This window comes from Microtus pennsylvanicus, chromosome 7 (assembly GCF_037038515.1).
Source record: "Microtus pennsylvanicus isolate mMicPen1 chromosome 7, mMicPen1.hap1, whole genome shotgun sequence".
NCBI lineage: Eukaryota > Metazoa > Chordata > Mammalia > Rodentia > Cricetidae > Microtus > Microtus pennsylvanicus.
In genome coordinates this window covers 113,561,238-113,582,602 of record NC_134585.1, presented here as the reverse complement: position 1 = coordinate 113,582,602, position 21,365 = coordinate 113,561,238, and the positions used below count along the sequence as shown (strand labels likewise).

The 21,365-nt window shown below is 48.0% G+C and overlaps 1 protein-coding gene across 1 annotated transcript in view; it reads right to left on the bottom strand.

Annotated features, from left to right (window-relative positions):
- Positions 1-21,365, bottom strand: part of Ptgfrn (prostaglandin F2 receptor inhibitor) — a 70,822-nt gene that overhangs the window by 25,787 nt on the left and 23,670 nt on the right. The window contains exons 2-4 of the mRNA XM_075981785.1: positions 14,061-14,429; positions 10,559-10,972; positions 6,446-6,826 (exon numbers count right to left, since the gene is read on the bottom strand). Coding sequence (XP_075837900.1) covers positions 6,446-6,826; positions 10,559-10,972; positions 14,061-14,429 — 1,164 coding nt within the window. The remainder of the gene's footprint in view (positions 1-6,445; positions 6,827-10,558; positions 10,973-14,060; positions 14,430-21,365) is intronic.

The following is a 21,365-nucleotide window of genomic DNA, read 5'->3' as shown; positions in this document are numbered from 1 at the left end:
TGCAGAAAGTGCCCTTTTATGCTGTCTCGCAATTCCAAACATGGTTTGTGGAGCTGGTGTCTTTCTGCAGGCCCCCACACCACGCCCTTCTTTGTGGCCGCACCTGATCGCACTCGGCAGGCAGCCCCATCCCAGACCTCACTTCTCATTCAGAAGGTGTTCCGCAGAGATCCTACCACCTGCCAGGCTCCCCACTCCCTGGAGATTTTACTAGAACACTGCCTTGAACTTTGCGATTTGTATGTACATCTCATGGAACCTTAGCGGACTCCTTCCACGGCTAAGGACTACCCTGAGATTCCATCTGCACATGCTACGCAGAAAGCGCCTTCTACAGAGATATTAGCATACTGGCTGAATTGGACTAAATTCAATATTTTGCATAAAAATGCTCATTTTTGGCATGGTATTTCACTACTGATTACTGCTACATTCTGTCTGATCTCATCAAGAAATCAGCTAAGAACGCAAGGAGAGTTATGTTTGAAGAATGCTCAGCAGTTGGGATACATCCTGAAGTATCTAGTGGTGAAGTGGTATCCGGAGGCTGTGCGTGGTAGTACACGCCTGTAGTTCCAGCACCCGAGAGGCAGAGGCAGGAGGGTGCTGAGTTCAAGGCCAGTCTGTCTTACAAAAGAAAAGATATGGCACATTGGGTATGGTTATGCTCCTGCAGATAAAAAACAAAGTGTAAGGGTGGGGGAAGTGTGTGTGTGTGTGTCTCCAAGGAAGGAAAAAGAGCTGAAATCAATGAGTAAGACACTCACAGTTAAAGCTGGTGATTATTTCTTCTACTGTGAATGTTTGTAAATTTGTTTTGAAAGGCTGAAAACAAACAACAACCCACGCTATCAGCTCTTTCACAGAACACGGAGCCATTTGAAGCCGAATGCCAATAGCATGTGAAAATAGGGACCTGGTTTCGAGCATGGGTACCAGGGCTACACCTGCGTGCACGCAGCTCTCTCTTTTCACACACACACACACACACACCACACACACACAGAGTCTCTAAAGCTGTAGACTCCCATGTGACCCTCCTCAGAAGATTCTACTGGAAACACGGATCATTAAATTTCTTTGTCATAACTGTCAAAACCATGAAAAGCCTCACGAATCGCTAGCTAAGTTACTAATTCAAGTACTTTGTGCCTATTGTCTTCAGGAAGCACGCGCCTTCCTTGTGTGTCAGCAAGGTACACAGATGCTTTCTGTTTACTCTGACAAGTCTATAAAGAGGGTATATAACCTTATCCCCATTCTACAATAGCAATAATGACAGTGACAACTAGCATCTATTGAAGGCCTTCTTAGATCCCACGCAGCAGACCACAATACTTTATTTTGCTTAATCTTTACAAAATGTTGTAGGATTAGTATTATTTCTGTATTTGTTTTAAATGACAAGCAAAACTGAAGCCCGTGGGAGCTAAGTTAGAAGATTTTTGTATAGAGTTTGAGCAGAATTTCAGGGGAGACTTTATCTACATGGCGTGGCACCCTATTCAACCTAGGTAACAAGCTCATTCCACCCCTGGGATACAAAGGCTTTCTCACAGCCTGCTCCCTCCCAGGAGCCCAGGGTGATAGCCGAGAAGCTCTGATTGACCCACTGTGCTCCAAGGGGGCATGGTCTAACACCCCTTCTCCAACTGTGATCTTGGTGTGGCTAATGAGAGGAAAGGATGGCTGAGTTAGAGAAAACAGGAGGAACGGTCTATGTCTGTGGATCTTGAAGTGGACAGGTACTTCAGAGGCAGCCGAGGAGTGTACGGCTGACTGCCAACGAGTTAGCACAGTCATTGGTATACTAAAGATTCTCTAATATTTAACCGAGGTGGGGGAATTGCTCTGCAGAGCCTAAACAGAACTGTTAGTGTAACAGAAGTCAGCATTAGCCGTTTCAGAGCAACATGAACATTCCAATGGAACACCTATGCCGGACACCCATCATCCTCAGTGCTGGCTGTGGCCAGCTCAACCCCCTGGCCCCAGCAAGTCCTGGGAAAGCTACTTTCAGGACACACATTCTTGCTTACTCCATGGAACCCAAACAGGTGCCCAAACATATACACCTACATCCTAACTGGCTACACTTGGTGGAGAAGACTCTCAAGAACTGTGAAATCGTCCCCATTACCACCATGTAATGCACCAAGCCTGACAGGTACTATGCTCAGCACTTCATGCATTTTCCCACCAAACCGAGAAAACCAAAGCCGATGCAATGGAAGCCCACACCAGTTTCCCTGACTCCAATGCTCCCCACTCACACTTCTGGAATAATCCTGGACGGATCTGAGCAGTAACCATGCTAAACAGGATGTCCTAGAGACAGCACAGAATTCAAGCTTCTACTAAGTACTTGCAGATTAACAGTCCTTTTAAAGAAAAAATAATTACCCTCCTTGCTGGCATACTGCTGAAGAGGGCCGGTTCTCCAGTGGGGGAGAATGCAAATCAGGTTCTTAGGCCTGCACAGTAGAGCTCAGCTCTGCCCCCTCCCCGCCCCTGACTCCCGCATCTCAAACCCTTGGAACCTACTCTAATTAACACCGCACAAGTCTGGTACTTTGGGCAGAGAGCTCAACCATAAACTGATTAGTATCCAGCTTTTGCCAAAGGCTCGTTTAAGACATCTGATAGCAGAAAGAGACGGGCTTAATGTGCAGATTAACCAGCCCTTCCGCTCGGCTCTCTACGTTTCAGCCATACACTAAATTGGATCAACACAAAGCAACATTTGTTTCCTGAAGCAATTCAAGTTCTTTTAGGGAAAAACTCCTTTCCACACTTTACAGCTCATGCCCTCAGCTCTCAGAGAGAGTGGGTCTAAGGAACACCCATCTGAACAGTCATCTCGGGCCTCTGGTAAAAGAAAAGTCCAGAACACTGTCATTAAATTATCCATTGCCCCCGAAATGAAAGAGCATGGGATACGTTCTGTGCCAAGGAAAAGTTTGCTTCTCTGAGTTTATGTTTTCTTTCCTCAGAGAACTGGATCATCGCATCTTTTTGACTCAATTTCAAAACTCACAAGTGCACCAACCAATTCATCCACACCTCCTCGCAGTATCCAGTCTTAGATTCTCTTTGCCCCTTTTGATCTTGATTATATTTTTATGTCTGCTGCTTTGTTCTTCATTTTGCACACCAACTTGTATCTTTTCCTGCTTCAAAGGGAGACACAAATCCTAGCAAAAGGCCTTTTCCTCACCCAGATTCCCCCGCCCTTGACTTTTCAGACCATCAATATCGGGCCCAGGCAGCATGATAGACCTGAGAGGACCCCGGGCAACCCTCACCAACCAGAACAAAGCTCTGAATGAGAACAGAATGCTGGCCATCTCAGGGGGCGAAGCTGATGTCCAGAGATGATCCTCACATATGAAGACAACGCTTAGGACAGACTCAACTCAGGCAATAATTCTAAGCCATTCCCAAACAAGAAGCAAGAATTTGCCACTGGGGGAAGAGTCCATCTTCCTAAGAAGGTCACTAACACGTTCCACCTGTCCACTTAACGCATATGAAGTCTCCCATCAGTGCCTGGAAAAGGTGAGTGTTCAGGAAATGGTCATTGTATGTCTGAACGCGTCAAGGGCCAAGCTGAGTGTTGTGTCCTATCTGCACAGGGAGCCAAATTAAGTGCGCTGGGCGGTGGTGGCGCACACTTTTAATCCCAGCACTGTGGAGCAGAGGCAGGTGGATCTCTGTGAGTTTGAGGCTAACCTGGTCTACACCCAAAGAGAACGCCTCTCTGACGAGAGGCCATGTCGACAACCCAGGATGATCTACACACTTAGCAGGTCATCTATTTTCCCGGCTTTTTTTTTTTTGGGGGGGGTCACAGCTTCAGTACCCTGTACAAGCTCCCAGCTGTATGTGATGGAATGCACAAATAACACTTCTAGAGACAACAGTTAAGGTCGGGCGGCCTCACTTTCTGGCAGACAGTGCGGTCTGCAGACTGTGACTAAAGCCCCGTGGCTGTGCTCAGGCCTGGGTCGTCTCCCAACAAGTGCCCAAGCAGCTGCAGAGCGTGAGTCACAGGCGGGGCAGGGGTGAAGACTGGAGGGGAGGAAAGAGACAAACACAGCTGTTTTCCACAGTATTTACACTCCTGGTGAATTCACGCGTGTGCAAGGGTCTCAGCCATGGCGACGCCTGCATACCATTCTGGTTTTTCTATTATCTGTGGGTTGGGGCTGACACTTTCTCCCTATTTGGTGTGAAGCATGGGGAAGGGATGGGGTTCTGTTGGAGTTCCCCTGCGCTGGAGACGTGCACAGATGACTTTCACAATGGGGCTAGCATGGCAGGGATAATAAAGGAGCCTTTCCCACAGTTTAGCCTCTTTATTTCTCTCAGTCTCTGGAGGAAACGTCACCAACAAATCCCTTCCCGTTACAAAGCCCGTTCCCTCCCAGAGCTTGCCCCTGATGTCTGACAGAGCCTGTACTTCCCCCAGGGTATGTGGGATCAATACACCAGGACTTCAAAGAAGCCCTCAAATTGAAGTGCAGGCAGAATTTTCAAAAAAAAAAAAAAATCCTGGAGCTAGGATTCAGAAGTTGGCAGGGAGGGAGGGGGAGAGAAAGGCAGAGTGGGAATTTGACAGCGCCACACAATGCACTCGGATCAGAGCTGCGAGGCAGATTCAACTCCAGAGATGAAAACTCTTCGCTTGGTGCTGACAACATCTGTTTTATTTTGAAGGTTGCTAAGGAGAGTCCTAGCTGGGCCAACATTGTTCCAGCTCAGGACTTCACAGTGCGCCTCACGCAGGCTTCTGACTGAGGGAATGAAAGCTCGCCAGATAAGCCTGCTCCTTTGGCTTTCCAGATATCAAAGCACCACTTTGCTCACGGGGCTGACTAGCACCCCCACACCCGCTCACCCCTGTCTCGGCCCTGATTGTACTTTCCTTACGGCTTACACTCTAACTTTCCCCCTGACCCCTTTATTACCCATCCCTGCTCAAGAAAGGCTTATTAGGGGCAAACAGACAGGAGCTCATCCTCAGACCAGCAGAGGCCCTCTATGAAGACAGAGAAGAACTAACTACACAGGAGCTGAAGATGTGTACACGCAGGAGGAGGTTTAGCATCAGGCAGAGGGGGGAGTCATTTCCTGGCCTTTAAAGATCTGTGCTGCCTCCTTAAGGAAAAACCAAATGCCTCTGTCAGGCCCAAAGCACTGAAAACAGCAGAGCTGACCACGAGGCTGTCCCTGGGAAGTGGCACAGGAGGGGAGCGAGTTGCACTCCTCAGGCCCATCCCTCCTGAGCCTAACTGCTATTTCAAGCCTTGATGAACAGCAGGAAGAGCTAGTAGACACTCCTCCCAGTAGGCAGACACACAGGACAAAGGGATGTGAAAAGGTCAGTACAGGAAATGGCATCAAAGCTGGCAATCACACATAAGACAAGGCAAAGACATGTAAGACACATGTGAAGACATGGCAGGAAGCCCATGTAAGATAGCAGTCACGTGTAAGACAAGGCGAGGACACGGCAGGAACCACATGCGTGATGAGATGAGGACAGCACACACATGACAAAGTGAGGACACCAGAGAGGGAGCACACACGTGATAGAGAGGACAATAGGAAGCACGCATGCACACACAGAGGATAAAGTGATAGGCAGCAGAACATGGATGATACTGTGAGGACAGCAGGGAATACGCATGATAAAGTGAGGACCGGTCAGGGAGCACATACGGTAAAGGGAGCACTCTCCAGGGAGCACACATATGACAAGATGAGGATACATCAGTTGATGTATGACAAGGTAGAACAGGCCCACACATGTGATAAGGGAGGGGCACTCCAGGGATCACATACATGACAAATGGGGGACACTATGAGGACAAACCAGTCATCTTCCCGCATGTTACAAGCTGCTCTCAAACATGGCTGTCCCCCAACCAAGGGAGAAGCACCTGGGCTGGGAGCCTGAAGAGAGACAGTGAGTGGTTGGCCCCTACTGTAAGTGCACCTGCAGAGAAAACCACAGTGGGCTTCTAGCAGAAGGGTTAGAAAACACATAAGCTGGAGGAGGTGACTGCTCTTTCTTGTGCTTTAGGAAGCACTAGCCCAGAGCAGAAATGCCCAAGGGACTAAGAAAGCAGAAGAGCATGGCCATCTCTTCCCTCAACAAAGAGCCATTCAGCTCAGCTCCCACAGGCAGGTGGCTCTCAATAACAAAGGAACCCACATTCTCCAGTAAGGGCACTGGAACAAACATCACCTATGCTTCTGCTTGCTGGCCAGACTATTTCAGCCCATCGTACTTCCCTCCAGCCTGGGAGCTGGGGAGCTCAAGGACACTCGTCTGATCCAAACGTCTAAACGAGGCAGAATGCCCAGCCTACCCCAGGCTTCCTGAGTGCACAGGAAAGATTAAGCAGACAGCCTAAGAGGCCCTCTTCAAGTTACTCACCTAGCCAGGTCACGCTTACACTGGATGGGGCAGACATGGCCTCTGCCACCTTGTGCCAGCTCCTGTTGTGTCCAGGAGCCCAGAGGGCCACAAGGCAAAGATAGTAGCCAGAGTTTTCTTTGCTAACATCTCGCACCAGTAGATGGTAGGAGCGGGTATCCACATGGCTGAGAGCAACGTGTGGTGAGCTGTGTACCAGGGAGTCACGGTCCAGCCGAGCCAGCATGTGGGAAGCCAGCAAGGAGGCATCAGGTGTCTTTCTGAAGTACCATGTCACCTCAGGTCGGACATCATCCACACGGTCTGTTGTAATGTTGCAAGAAAGGTCCAGGTCCTTCCCTTCAGCCACAGACACCGTTCTGGGCACAGCCAATTGCAGAGCTACAAGAGAAAACCAAGTCTGTCAAGCGATCAAGTGATCTGCCCTTTCTAGACCCTCCCTTCTCCTCACCACCCTCTAGATCACCTCCTTTTAAGCTGATTTATAGCATTAAAATTAGAAGGCTTTGTGCAGTTGAAAGTGCTTGAGGAATAGTTAATGAATAAATTCATGACACACTAAATTGGTTTTGGAAAAGAGAAGCAATGAAAAGCAGCAAACACTTCTACTGCTTTCATGTCCTTACTGTACGTTAATCCTGAAAATAACATGAGGTGGGTGCTATTATGGCCATTCTATTGATGTGGAGGCTGAAGCGCAGTAGCTCCATGGTAGAGCCCTCCCCTAGCAGCACTGGCTCCTGCACCCAGAGGGTGGGGGTGGAAAACCCTACACTACACAGATGAGCCAGGAAAGCGAAACCAGACAATTCGCCTCTCCTCGTGAGTCAGACCTTTACGATGTGATGCATGCGGACTATCATTTCATTAGACACGCCCAGCTGAAAGTCAAACATGAGACATACTCTAAGCCCCAAACCCAATGAGTTTTGCATTCTCCATGCTACCGTCCTCTCATGACTGTGGACATTGAAAAGTAAGCTATATTTAGGGGAGGCCTTGAAGTACTGGGTGCCAGAGACTCAAGGAAGGCCTTGTTTAGCATTCCATTGTCAAATCTTTCAAATGAAAATATTTTACTCTATTCAGGGAGTTTTTAAAATGTCGAACATCTGTAATCAGAGTGGAAAAATTCAAGTTACAATGATGCTCTGGGAACGATCACTAAATGACAGACAGCCAACTTCTCCCAGCAGAGTCAAACAAGACATAGTTCCCACCTTCCAGCAGAACCCATTCAGCACCCACTGCTGTTCTCAGGAAGCTCAGGGACAGGTGGTGGTGTCTAAACCTGTTCCACCAAACACCAAACCCACTGCCCATGCCCTCCGGCAGATATTGCTTCCACATAAATGTGTTCAAATCTTAACAATAGTTCAAACAACTATTTCAAGCCAAGTTCAACATCCATCCCAACACAGGACAGAAAATGAGGTGGACACGGTATTAGGAACGAGAGTTTCAAAGTCTGGTTTGTCCTTTCCTCCCTCCTCTTTATAGTTTGAGAAATGCATTCCTAGGATCCAGTAATATTGGCAGCAATGTCTTTCCAGCTGTATAGTCTGCTTTGTCATTTTCTCAGTGAAAGTGGCTAAATATCTGTCCTATCGCTAGCCATGGCTCCTAATAGTCCAGATTTAAAAGTCTGGCAATGGGAGGTGAAATAGAGCCAGGGGAGGAGAAGCAGTTCTAAGGATTCAGAACACAAGAGGAGATCTGGACAGTCTGTGCCAGTCCAGGCTTTCTCCTGTAGAATATTGCTAAATCCTCATATAAAATTTGTCTCACAAGCAACTCCCACCATAAAAAGAACGTACCACATGGGTGACACAGCTTTGCCATCTAAGGGGCTCTGAGCCGCCTGCAGTGCCACTGTGTTCAGAGTACAGGAGCAGGCACCTGTGACTAGGCACAGGTTGATAATAAGCAAAAGACCACCCCTTGGCTGGGTATGGTGGGACATGTCTACAATGCCAGCACTTGGGAGGCGGAGGCAGGCAGATCTCGGTGAGTACAAGACAACCTTGTGAGTTTCAGGCCAGTGAGACCCTGTTGGAAAACATGAGTAAATAGAGAAAGAGGGCTATAATGATGGAGGGAAAGAGGAAGGAGGGGAGAGGGGGGGGGAGCGCATGCAAGTGAGCACACAGCCCTCAAGCTCAGGGATTCTTAACGTGCAGTGCACAGAGTCTGTGCATGTGGATGAGAAAATTCATTCCTCTTTTTATTTTTATTAACCTTTGCTGACGTATTACTCATCTTTCCTTTGTGAAAGCGAGCAACAAGGCAGTATTGTATGGCCTATACCCGGGGCTTGGTCCTCGACAGAAATAACAGCTCTTCATACATCACTTTACAGGAGCTGTAGACATCTGAACCATCACTCGCATTCCCTGCTCCCTAGAAATTAGGATGGTTGTTAGGCCTGCCAATACGGCTTATTATTCATGTGTTAATAATGAGGTATAATTTAATATAAAACAAATTTGTCTTAAAGATATTTTGATAACTACTTCAGTATAATTCTTTCCCCGTCACCTTATGTATTATGTTTCATGAATTAAGACAGTTTCGGGCTTCAAAAGACTGTCAAAGAGGCCCATCACACGCGAAAGGATCACAAAGTCAAGGATGCTGGCGCAAACCTGATCCTAGCTCTTCTGGAAGCTGAAGCTGGAAGAACACAAGTTCAAGGCCAGCTGGAGTAACTTAGCAAAGTCCTACCCCAAAATAAAAAGGGCAACACAGCTAAGCAATAGCAGGTGGGAAGGCCTGGGTTCAACACCAGAAAGGTTGGCGAAGCCTCAGCCTCAGGATGGAGCTGCTGTGACCGAGTCCTGAGTCTCCATCATATAATTAGATGCTATGGGTTTGTGGTGTGTTGGAAACAAGCACCGCCTTTCCGATAGAAATTCCTCCATTAAGTGGTGAATCTGCTGCCAAGCTAAGCTCTTAGCTCGCCTGCCTCATTAAAATAGTTGCTTGGTGCACACTGAACAGCTAGAGGTTTCCTATGCAGATTCCAGACAATCACTTTGGCTAAAGAAGGTGACCTTAGTCCATCTGGAAAGTCGTTTCTGCAGCCAAGGGAGCCAAGGCCACACCTCGGCTGCCACAAGCCATTCATGAAGATACTCACACCCACTTTCAGATACAAGGAATGCTGCCCAGAACCATGCAAGTTGCAAAAACAATCACTGACCATAGCTTCCTGCTTTTCTTCCCAGGGAGCAGAGGAGGCCACACACTCATTCCAGCAAATGAGTCTAGCCAAGGTCTCCCAGGAAGCAGACTGCTATCTGAATATACTGGGCTCCTAGACAACCAAACACACCCAGCGATCCCTAGCAGTGACATTAACCTGCAATGCTTTCTTTGTACTTTCTGTTCTTCCTGAAGCGACAGGCTCCAGTGACCAGGGATGAAGCCTGCAGTAGCTCTGAGCCCAGGGCCCAGCACAGTACTGAAATCAGAAGGCTCTCTACCAATGCTTGTCCAACACTAAGTCAGTAAGAGTTTTTTCTTTCTGTTTTTGTAGACTTCTTAATATGCCTTTTCTATCTTGTTTCTGTAGTTGAAATTTTTAAAAAGGAGGTATATTTGCAAATTATTAGACAAAAATTAATTTATATGGACCATGGCTGAACTTTCTGAAATATGTACGCCATAGGAAGCAAGAAGAAGCCTCATCCACAGTTTGTCAACTGGCAGGGGATGGTGCACCTGATGGGGGTGGGAAGGCAGGTCCAGGGTGTGCACACATTAGCAGAGGTTTGGGGTCAGCCACACACACAACCCAATAGCCGTGGGGAAGGCACACCCAGGGATTCAAGTAAAAAAAAAATGCTAAAGTAGCAAGAGTGAGCGAATCCACCCACACCCCCAGGGAACATTAGGTGGGCCCTGACAGGACACATTCTTAACCTCTGAGTCAGAAAGGAACCTTCCCATACAAGGTGAGCAGGAGCCCAGATTCACTAGATTCGTCCCAAGCTACCAACACCACTCTGCTCCCCTTCCCCATGACGGGAAGCGGGGTTCGTCCTTTTCTCGTCTAGTCCTATACATGTTCACTGATTCCAATCAGCGAGGGACACATTTTCAAACCCTCACCTGTCGGCTGGATCACCACGGTGGCCACTTCCACAGCTTTTTCTTGGATTTCTTGCCAGCTGTCCTGCTCTGTGATCCACTCACTGACCACACACCTGTAGGAACCCTGGTCTGCAGAGAGTGCCCGCACCACAGAGAGGCGGTAGGCGTCGCTGCCCACTGTGTCCAGGCGTACATCCCCACTGTGGTAGCGCTGCTCATAGCCAGGGCCTGGGTGAAACCGGCCCTCGTGGCTTAGGGATAGGATGTTGCGGTGCACCGGGCCACGGTGCAGTTCCCAGCGAAGCGCCAGGTGAGTGTGCAATGGTGACATCGTAGTCGCGACACATCGCAGCTCAAAAGGTTCTCCCTCACGCAGGCTCAGACCTGGAGGAGGCCGGGAGCTGGGGCCCACCACCAGGGCATCTGCCAGCACTGTGAAGAACAGAGGGAAGAGGTCAGTCAGTGGTCACCATTGGTCCTACCCCATGAGGAAAGAATAGGCTAGCTTCCAGGACTCTGGCTTTGAGCCCTGGCAGTTGACCAAGAAAGATTCCTCATTCCAATTCCCGGTTCTAAAGCCTAGATACTCAAGTCATCTGTTCTGATCCACCCACAATCTCAACTGGTGTTCTGACTTGAGAAAACAAAAAGAAAAATGAGACAATAAATAAAACTCCATCCAGCTAAAATGGGTTTGTGAGCACTTCCGTCGCCATGGTGCAGGTTTACTTTGCTCTTCGTGCCTCAGTTTCCTAGAAAGGAGGATGATGACTGTACCCACTTCACAGAACCAACAAGAGTCCAGCGAGTGACAGAGCAGCGCCCGGAGTGGCAAGACAGGGCTGTGCATGGAGCTGCAGGACATGGTGGTGCATGGAGCTGCAGGACAGGGTGGTGCATGGAGCTGCAGGACAGGGCTGTGCATGGAGCTGCAGGACAGTGTAGTGCATGGAGCTGCAGGACAGGGTGGTGCATGGAGCTGCAGGACAGGGCAGTGCTTGGAGCTGCAGGAGGGCAGTGCATGGAGCTGCAGGACAGGGTGGAGCCTGGAGCAGCAGGACAGGGCTGTGCATGGAGCTGCAGGACAGGGCTGTGCATGGAGCTGCAGGACAGGGTGGTGCATGGAGCTGCAGGACAGGGTGGTGCATGGAGCTGCAGGACAGGGCAGCGCCCAGAGTGGCAGGACAGGGTGGAGCCTGAAGCGGCAGGACAGGGCGGTGCATGGAGCTGCAGGACAGGGCGGTGCATGGAGCAGCAGGACAGGGCGGTGCATGGAGCTGCAGGACATGGTGGGGCCCGAAGTAGCAGGACAGGGCAGTCCCTGGCACCAGGATGAAACAGACTGACAAGATGCCCAAATAATCCTTTGGTTGGAACATGGGGCTGGAGGAGGGAGCCTGCAATCTAGAGACAAGTGAGCTGCCAAGACTCAAGATCTCCAGGGAGAGGTGACGGCAGGGGTTGCCTGTGGTGCATGTCCTGGGCAGGGTAGATCCACAGGACAGGAAGGGGCCACAAAATACTGAAGGCTCTACTGCTAATTCTTAGCACCAACGGGAAGAAGCCACCACTGTTCCAGTCTTGAAAAGAGGATGGGTTCAGGAGAAGTGACAGTGACAGGGCTGGTGATCTGGTAAGGGGGGGCGGGGGCTGACTACCAAGGGCTGGGAAAATCTTCCAAGCTCACCAGGAACATCACAATTTCCTCGTCTTCTTGGTACACACTCAGAAAGGGATTACTCCAGGTACCAGAACGTTACTGCTTTAGAAGAAGACTCACATAGGTGCATCTCTTCTACAAAACTAAGATCGTGGCCTCCGTTACCAGTCTGTGAGTGTAGCTAGCATGGCGTCTTTCTCAAGGCCAGTTCCTCATTGATCAACCTCAAGGCTCATGAAGCTGAAGGCCAGATAGATGCTGGACCACATCTAGCTCCTGCCAGAGACTGTACCTGGGCAGCCAGTCAGCCTCTCTCACACTATCCTCCTGCTCTCCTGAGCCAAGAAAAGCCTCCCCTTGCCTCCCTCACCTCGAAGACTAGTGAAGAAACAGGCAGATACATGTTCTCTCACCCTCTGCTTCTTAAATCAGAGTGTATCTGAGCTGAGGGAGGAGGAGCTGGTACTACTTAACTCAGGGCAAAAAGGTAAAAAAGTCAGGATTTTTCATTCCCCAATTCTAGAAGTCAAATCCAAGGCCTTGCCTATCTAGGCAATTACTCTGCCGCTGAACTTCCGAGTTTCCTATGCCCCAACCCTGAGATGGAGTCTTGCTATGTAGCTCAAGCTGATTTTGACCCACAATATCACTCTGCCCGGCTGGCCTCAAACTTTCAATCCTCTTGCCTCGGCTTCCCAAGCACTAGGTTTATAGGTGGGTGCTAACATACCCACTGACATTCTATACCTTTTATGGGAAGATGGAAGAGGTAGACTGGATGGCCTCATGCTTTGGCCCCTACTTGACAGACATGGCTGACATTTCATCCCCTCGTGGTTTGGTAAAGGACAGCAGTAGCTGAGCCTGAGCCACAGCAGTCTTTACCAACCACGACAAAGGGTGGGGGCCTAGATTCGCCCACCCTTTATCATTTCCTAACTTTCCAGGTAATTATATACACACCTGCCCTAATACAACTATTTTCAGAAACAAGGCAGGGCACAAATAAATGTACAATGAATAACAATAAGAATGTTTTCCGTTTTGTTAGCCTCAAATTGAAATAGCTTCCTCTTGCCCATCCACTAATGAGCTATGTCATTTTAAGCAAGTAATTGACCTATGTATTTCTATTTCACGTGTGAATTATGAAAATAGCCTGTCCTAGCTTCTTCATTTGGATTCAGATAATTGAAGGCGTGTGCAAACCCAACAGCACTTAGAAGGTGAGGAAAACCCAAACTCAAAACATTCCAGATGCCTATGATGTCAACTTTGCACAGTTGGGTTCATGAAATGGGAGTAACCATGTGGTTTGATCACCTATATATAGCAAGTACAAAACTCTGATGCAAACAGGTATTCACTCATGAAGGTCCCAGAGAAAAAGACATGAACTTTGAAGTTTCAATTTCTCCCATAAAGCTGAACCTCACGGTCATGCCTTCCAGCTTGTCTGTAAGCTGAATACTAGCAACGACACAGTTGGAGAGGCCTGGTATAGGTTAGCCTTCCTGTCCCTACACCTTTTAAGGCTCTGTTGGACACAGGAAGCTGAGGCACGGACTGAGCCAGGAGCCTTTGGCTGACAAGTGGCAGACCCAGGAGCCGACTGCACATGCAAGCTGGCTTCAGAGTTGGACTCTCACAGGCAACCACACCACAGTGCCTACAATTCACTGGCCATAGGATGTGTCAGAATTACACTGGCAAAGGAGAAGGGGCTCTCAGGGGTCACTTGGTCCACCCTCCGCCTATCACCAGGTAAGACACCATCACTGCGATGGAGAGGGGAACTGATGAGTATCTTTGCAGCCTCAGAACAGCAGAGGAAGGTCTGGCACCGTGTGAGAGCTGTACCTTTAACCTGCACTGTATCCTCATAGTTGCCCTGGACAGTGGCATCTGTGCTCGGGGTTGAGCACTTGTAGTGGCCTTGGTCTGAGGGCTGGACATTCTTTATGTGCAATTCCACGGCATCGTTGGCGGTTCTCCTCAACAGGATGTCGCCCCGCTGCAACCGCTCCTGGTACAGCTGAGCTGGGAAGCCCACTTCCCAGGTGCTGGCAAGCTCCACGAAGCTGCTCCCCGAAGATGAGAAGCTCCAGTCAAAGTTCTGCTCGCTGGGGCCATCGTAGTCGCTGACGTTGCAGGGGATCACCAGCTCGGTGCCCACCACCCGAACCAGGCTGCCCGCAGGGACTCTCACCACGCGCCCGCGACAGACGGCTGTAACGAGAGGGAATGAAAGGTGGACCATTACTCACGGAGGACCTTCTTGGTATAAAAGAGACATCCGCAGGATGCTCCTGCTCAGGGGCCCAAGGGCAGAATGTGGCATCTCTAAGAAAATAGACCCCCACAGAAGAGGATTAAGTCATTCCTGAAATTATGGGTTGGAAGTAGCACCCCAAAATGAATGCCTTCCACACAACCAGTTTCCCAGGGCTGGCAGGCAGACTAAATATGAGAAGTGGGCTAACCATGGCCTCGGATAGCACTGTCTTCCACTGTTAGCATTTCCCACGCCATTGTTCTGCAGTGAGAGCAAAGGCTCGGTGTGAAAAAACACAGAGCAACACATATTTACGTTTCTGCCCATCACACACCAGCCTTCACCCCAGAGACCGTCCCCAAGACCTGATTTATAATGACGGATGCCAATTCTCAAATCCTCGAGCAGCCTGCTGATAAAATGATTTAACTCCTGTTATCTGACATTGGTTATAAATTATTTTTAAAATATGACAATTCCGCCAAGTATTAATTTTCTATTTTCTGGCTCATTTCCTTCTCTCTACTCTTCACCCTGATCTAAATTCAGAAGGCTGATGGGGAAGCTCAGAGGGAGGGAGACTGCCTGGTGCTGTCAGAAATACAGCAGCTTGTGGTGGGAAAGGAACACAGTGGACAGAGCCAATGGCCGGCTGACATTACCTGCCAGGGGAGCCTGTGGTCCACAGACCTCTGGGACAGGACCCTCAGCGACAGGCACCTGCCTGTCCCTTTCGAAGGTCTCACTGCAATGAACTTCCCTTCAGCACGATTTTGTAGAGTTTATGACCTGGATTTTGAATTTCCATTTAGACCAAACAACTAATTGTACCAATCTTGATATTCTACGAACAGGTGCAACAATGAAACAAGGAGACCAGAATCAAATCTCTCTTAGCTTCCTTGCTTGCAAAATAAGACGGTTATCAATGAGTTAATAAAGCAAAACGTTCAGCTGAAGAGTTCTCTCTGGAACATCCGTTCAATATGATGGGACTTTTTATTGTCGCTATTGGATTCCTATCATCTGTTATGAGTTGATCTGTGGGCCTCACGCAAAATCCATATGCTGAATTCCGAAATCCAGTATGTCAGAACACAGCCTTAATTGGGAATAGGGTCACAGGAGATGTCACCAGGCAAGCTGTGATGTGGTCATATGGCATAGGGCAAGCCTCTGAGACAATGTGACGGGCGTCCTTAAAAGGGAGCTAATTTGGCCACACGGGGAGAATCCTGCACACAGTGATGAAGGGAGAGAGCAAGGTGATGCATCCAGACTAAGAACACCACAGACTGGCAGCCAGCCAGCACAGGCTGGGAGAGGCAGGCCCAACCTCCCTCCCAGGCCTCAGAGAGCAGACTCTGGCCACCTTGCTTTGACCTCTAGCTTGTAGGGAAAAGGGTTGTTTAAGTCACCTGGTCTGCAACGTCGTTCCCAGGAACCCAGCACACCGGGGCTGCTTGTTTATTGCTGGTGTGATTCATGTTCTCAAACTCTGGCCGCCTATTAGTGGATTCCAAAATGAATTTATAGTGGTTGTGTGCGCTTTTAGAAAGAGCATTTTAAATGAACAGAAGCGATTAAAGCGCAATGCACTTGGTAAGGGATAAATATTGCTATATACAGCACTTTGTTAGGTAAACATAGGTATGCGTGAAGCAGATGATGATGAAAACCTAGCATAAATTTGGGTCAGGGTCGGGGGGAAAAACAGTTGAGGGCCATTTTGTAAAACCTCACTCTTGTTTTCTCTAACCTCAAAAGCATTGTCAATTATCACTTCCTTTGGGAAAGGAAAAAAAGAAGCAACTGTGTAAGAGAAATATTGACAGACAGTGTGAGACACCGTTCACATAAGGGGACTTTTGTAGTTTAATGTAATTTGCCCCCCCCATAATCTCATAGGGAGTGGCACTATTAGAAGGGTACGACCTTGTTGGAGGAAGTGTGTCATGGGAGTGGGGGGCTTTGAGGTTTCCCATGTTCAGGATATCACCGGGTGTCTCAGTCGACTTACTGCTGCCTGCTCCAGCACATCGACCTGCATGCCGTCATGCTCCGCCCACCATGCTCCCCATCATGATGATAATGGAATGAACCTCTCAAACTGTAAGCCAGACACCCCGATTAAATGTTTTCTTTATAAGAGTTGATGTTGTCATGATGTCTCTTCACAGCAATGACAACCCTAAGACAGGGACCAACTGTCTTCCTGTTTGAGCTGAGCTAGGGGCAGGCCCAAAAGAACTTCCAAATAAGAGAAGCTGCTGAACCCCAAATTATATCACTGCCCTTAAAAATCAAATAAAGTCGGGCTGGGGGACTCAGTACTAGAGTTCCTTTGCATGAGGGAGGGGCTGGGCTCCACTCCTAGCACTGACAATAAAGCTAAATAAATAAGTAGATAAATAAGTAAAATTAAATGAAGTATCATATGCTTATAACACAGTCCAGAAGTTAAGAATCACTTGATTTTAGGAGTTGGCAGCTCCTTGACATTGCAAGACCCTGGCTCAAAAAGAGTGCCTGAAGGATATGGTGGCATTTCCTGAGAGGTAACCATAGTACCGAGGGAGACGACTCAGTCAGTGAAACACTCGCCATGCAAGCATGGGGAACTGAGTTCAGATTTCCAGTGCCCACATGAAAAACTTGCACAACTGTAACCTAGTGTGTTGGGGGGTGAGGTCGGGATAGATACAAGTGAATCCCTGGGGCTTGCTGGTCAGCTTCCGTCTAGCTATGTGGTGGGAGACCTTAACCCCCCAAATGTGGAAGGCCATTGAGGAGGGCATTCAATACATACCTATGGCCTTCACATTCACATGGACACATATGCACGCACACCTGAACACATGGAAGCTCCCACCCAAAAATATGTACATACACTGCATACACATACACACTGCACATGTAGAACAAGAAAAAACAATGGGACCATGATTGCCACTCTGCTCCAGCCCTCACCCCCGGGTCATGGGAAGGTTCAGATGAACCAGTACAAGGAACTCACAATAGCACCCGGCAGGTGGTGAGGATCTGGGATAACGCGTGAGGTGGGTTACCTCATATCAGGCACCTTGCAAGGCTCAGAAAAGATTTTCCAAATGGGTAAATATTTCCCTACCCCTTGGCAAAAAGTTGGCTCCCAGGACCTTCAGGCCTGAGCCTACCTTCCTTCTGAGGTTTCTATCTTTATTCCTAGTGCCTGGATGTTTGGAAAAGGATCCAGCTCATTAGCTCAGTTCTCCAAGCTTTCCTGCACATGGCTACCATTAAACACATAAAACCCGGCATCCCATGGATCAGAATTCTTTTTCAAGACTTATTTATTTTCACTTAATGTGTACGAGTATTTTGCTGACTTGTATATCTGTACACTATGTGCTCTCCTGGTGTCTGTGGAGGCCAGAAGAAGATGTGGAGCCTGGAGCTCCTGGATCTAGAGTTACACAGTGGTGAGATGGTATGTAGGTGCAGGGATCAAACCTGGGGCCTCGGGAAGAGCAGCCATTGCTCTTAACCACTGGGCCATCTTTCTAGTACTATGGACCAGAATTCTTCAATGGTTGCTTATCATGTATGGCAAAACTGTCTCCCAGTAACCCACCGCACACACACACACACACACACTGTGGCTACCCTGGTCCAGGCTATTTACCTCTTACCATCATTACTGAAATAACTCCCTAGCTGATTTCTTGGTTTTCGACCTACTACAAAGCGATCTTTCAAAAAACAAACATTTTCCTCAGCGCCAAACTCTCTAGATGAGTGGTCTCATCTCATCCCAAATCCTTACCTTGTTTCCTGAGCCCTACATTCTGTTCCTCTCCCTTCGTGACACTCAGCTGTGCTTAACTCTGACGATTTCCTTAAACAGGCGACAGACAGTCTAACTTCAGGGCTTCTAAGAATGAATTTTTAAAAATATGTGCACATGTGTGTGGGGGAGTACCCATGGAGGATGGACCCACCAGAACCCCCTGGGTCGGGCAGTCGTGAGCTCCTAACATGGGTGCTGAGCACTGAACTCAGGAACAGTCACTTCTCCAGCCCCAACCTCAGGGCGCTTGCACACCTCCCTCTTCAGGCCATGTACCTGCTGGTTCTTTAACCAACCTTTCCCCATCCCCTAATATGATATCTCCTGTTTTTATTCACTGCAAAACTTAGCAGTGGTCACTAATGTATCTTGTATGCACTCATCTGTTCTTATTTATCATCTCTCTCTACTCCCACGAGGAGCACTGTGTGTCTAAGCAGAGCCTGGTGCACAAGCTATCCAGTCAGTATCTCCTGCATGGAAGACACACATGACTCTTCCTGACCTGGCCCGAGCAACCACTCTAGCTCCCCGCCCCCCTCAACATCCTTCCCCACTAATGCTTATACTTCAACAAAGCCAAACTACCTTCCTCTCTGGAAATACCACCATGCCCTGTGGTACCCAGGCTCTCGGCTTCACTGTCTCCTCCAGGCAGCATGCCTTCCCAGCAATCCTCTTGCCCAGAGGAGGCTTCAGCACTGCCTTCTCCTCAAGGAGGCATGCCCCTCTCCCGGGACCACTCACACACTCCTTTCTCAAATTCTATTGCAACCTGGGCAAGGACCTGGATGGAAACTTTGTCACAGAGCCACTGGGAAGGGAAACAGTAGCAGCAGATGCCTGAGAGCAAATTTTAATCTGAAAACCTATAAACCCGAGCAATGCCATGCATGCAAGAACCAGGGTGTCCTCTCATCCGAGCATACGGAAGATTCGAGATTTTGGTAGCAGAATTTCAATTCGCCAGCAGCAATCTGGTATTTAGTACAGATTTCCCTTAATATTGTTAAATAACGGCAACGATACTTAAAAATAAATATAACTTGTAAAAGGGAAAGCATATGGCTTTTCTCAAATCAAGAAGAATATCTGCAGAGCCACATTTGCCAATTTTTGTCACAACCTTTGCTAGCAGCTGATAACTGAGGGAAAGAGGAAAAAGACAAGTTTCTTCCGAGTTCCCAAGTGCTACCAGTGTTTCAAATTAACATTTCTGATCCTAAACAATGTTACCATAACTCCACGTAAAAATGTCTTTAATACTGGGCAGTGGTGGTAGCGCATGCTTTCAATCCCAGCACCCGGGAGGCAGGCGGATTTCTGAGGCCGAGGCCAGCCTGACCACCTAGCTCCATCTCTGAACGGCACGGAAAGGTGGAAGGAGAAAATCCATTCTACAGGTTGTCCTCTGACCCCCCACCTGCATGCTAAGGCACACCTGCCCACACACAAGCAGGAGGATACACAGTAATGGACAATGATTTAAAGGAAAAGAATTAAAAAAAAAAACAAGAATGAAGGCTTCATTTGTTTCCCAGGGTCAGTCAAAGAAACATTTATATGAAAGCCATTTAAAGTTTGGTTTGTTTTATACTCCAGACTGGCCTCAAACACACTGTCCTCAGACTCTTGAATTCTGGGCGTAGACGCCTGTGTTGCCATGCCCACTGGAAACCATTTTTTTTTCTAACTTTAAAAGAACTATGCATGCCTTTAATCCCAGCACCCGGGAGGCAGAGGCAGGCAGATCTCTGTGACTTTGAGGCCAGCTAATCTACAAGAGCTAGTTCCAGGAAAGGCTCCAAAGCTATAGAGAAACCCTGTCTCAAAAAAACAAAACAAAAAAGTACTACTGGGGGGCTGGAGAGACGGCTCAGCGGTTAAGAGCACTGCCTGCTCTTCCAAAGGTCCTGAGTTCAATTTCCAGCAACCACATGAAGGCTCACAACCATCTGTAATGAGATCTGGTGCCCTCTTCTGGCCTGCAGGCATACGTGCAGACAGAATACTGACAATACTGTACACATAATAAATAAATAGGCATAATCTCATGAATAAATTTTTTTAAAAGTACTACTGGGGATTAACTGATAGAGTGCTTGTTTAACAAGCTCAAAGTCAGGGGTTCAATCCCCAGCACTAAATAAACTGGGAGGCAGAGGATCAGAAGTTCAAGGCCATTTTCAGCTGCACAGCCAATTAGCTTAGACTACAGAAGAAACTGTCCCAAAGAAATAAAGGGCTATAGAAAATATTATGCATTACAAAAATCTAATAAAAATCTGTTAAAATTCAGTTAAAAAAAAACACCCAAACAGAATGACAATAAAACAAACAAACACTATAGGACAACTGTATCGTCATATTCCAGAAAACACAAACTTTATAGATATCTGATCTTCTGGGCCACTTATGATAGTCTCAGAACATTTTAAATCCTCCAGGCATAAGGGCATTTTATTCAAGGGGGTGAAGAGGCTTCTACACCAAATAAGTTCCAGTCTTCATACCCAAAGAGCTGGCACTTGCTGTGATAGACAACCCGCTCAGCTTAGACCCTCTGACGTAAGCAGCACAACCCTCCAGTCTCTTGCAGACATCGTCCTTGGATTCTCTGTGGAACAGGGTCCAAGAAGGGAATTCTGAGTGCTTGTGAGAAAACTCCGAGAAAACAAGACATGAGTCTTGGTACCTCAGTTTCTCTAAAACATGGGCATGTTCTTGGAATGTATTTTCATGCTGCCTCCTAGGTGTAGCACATAGAAGTGAGTTTACTTCAGGTTACTCGTTATTGCTTAATATGATATTCTTTTGTCACGTGTGGCTTGTCCTTGTGATTGCACGCTTTATTCATGTGATTCTTTTTAACCCTAAGAATATAAATTGTCGATGCTCTGAATAAGTTAACTACTGCATGAGCCGTTAGTCTGCCTCATTTTCAGGCGCCATTCTCCTAGGTCCCACTGCAATTGGAGTAAACAGTTTCGTCCAAAGTTCTTTCTTAAATATATAGGAAAAAACTCATTTGATACAACCACTGCTAACTTCACCTGTCATT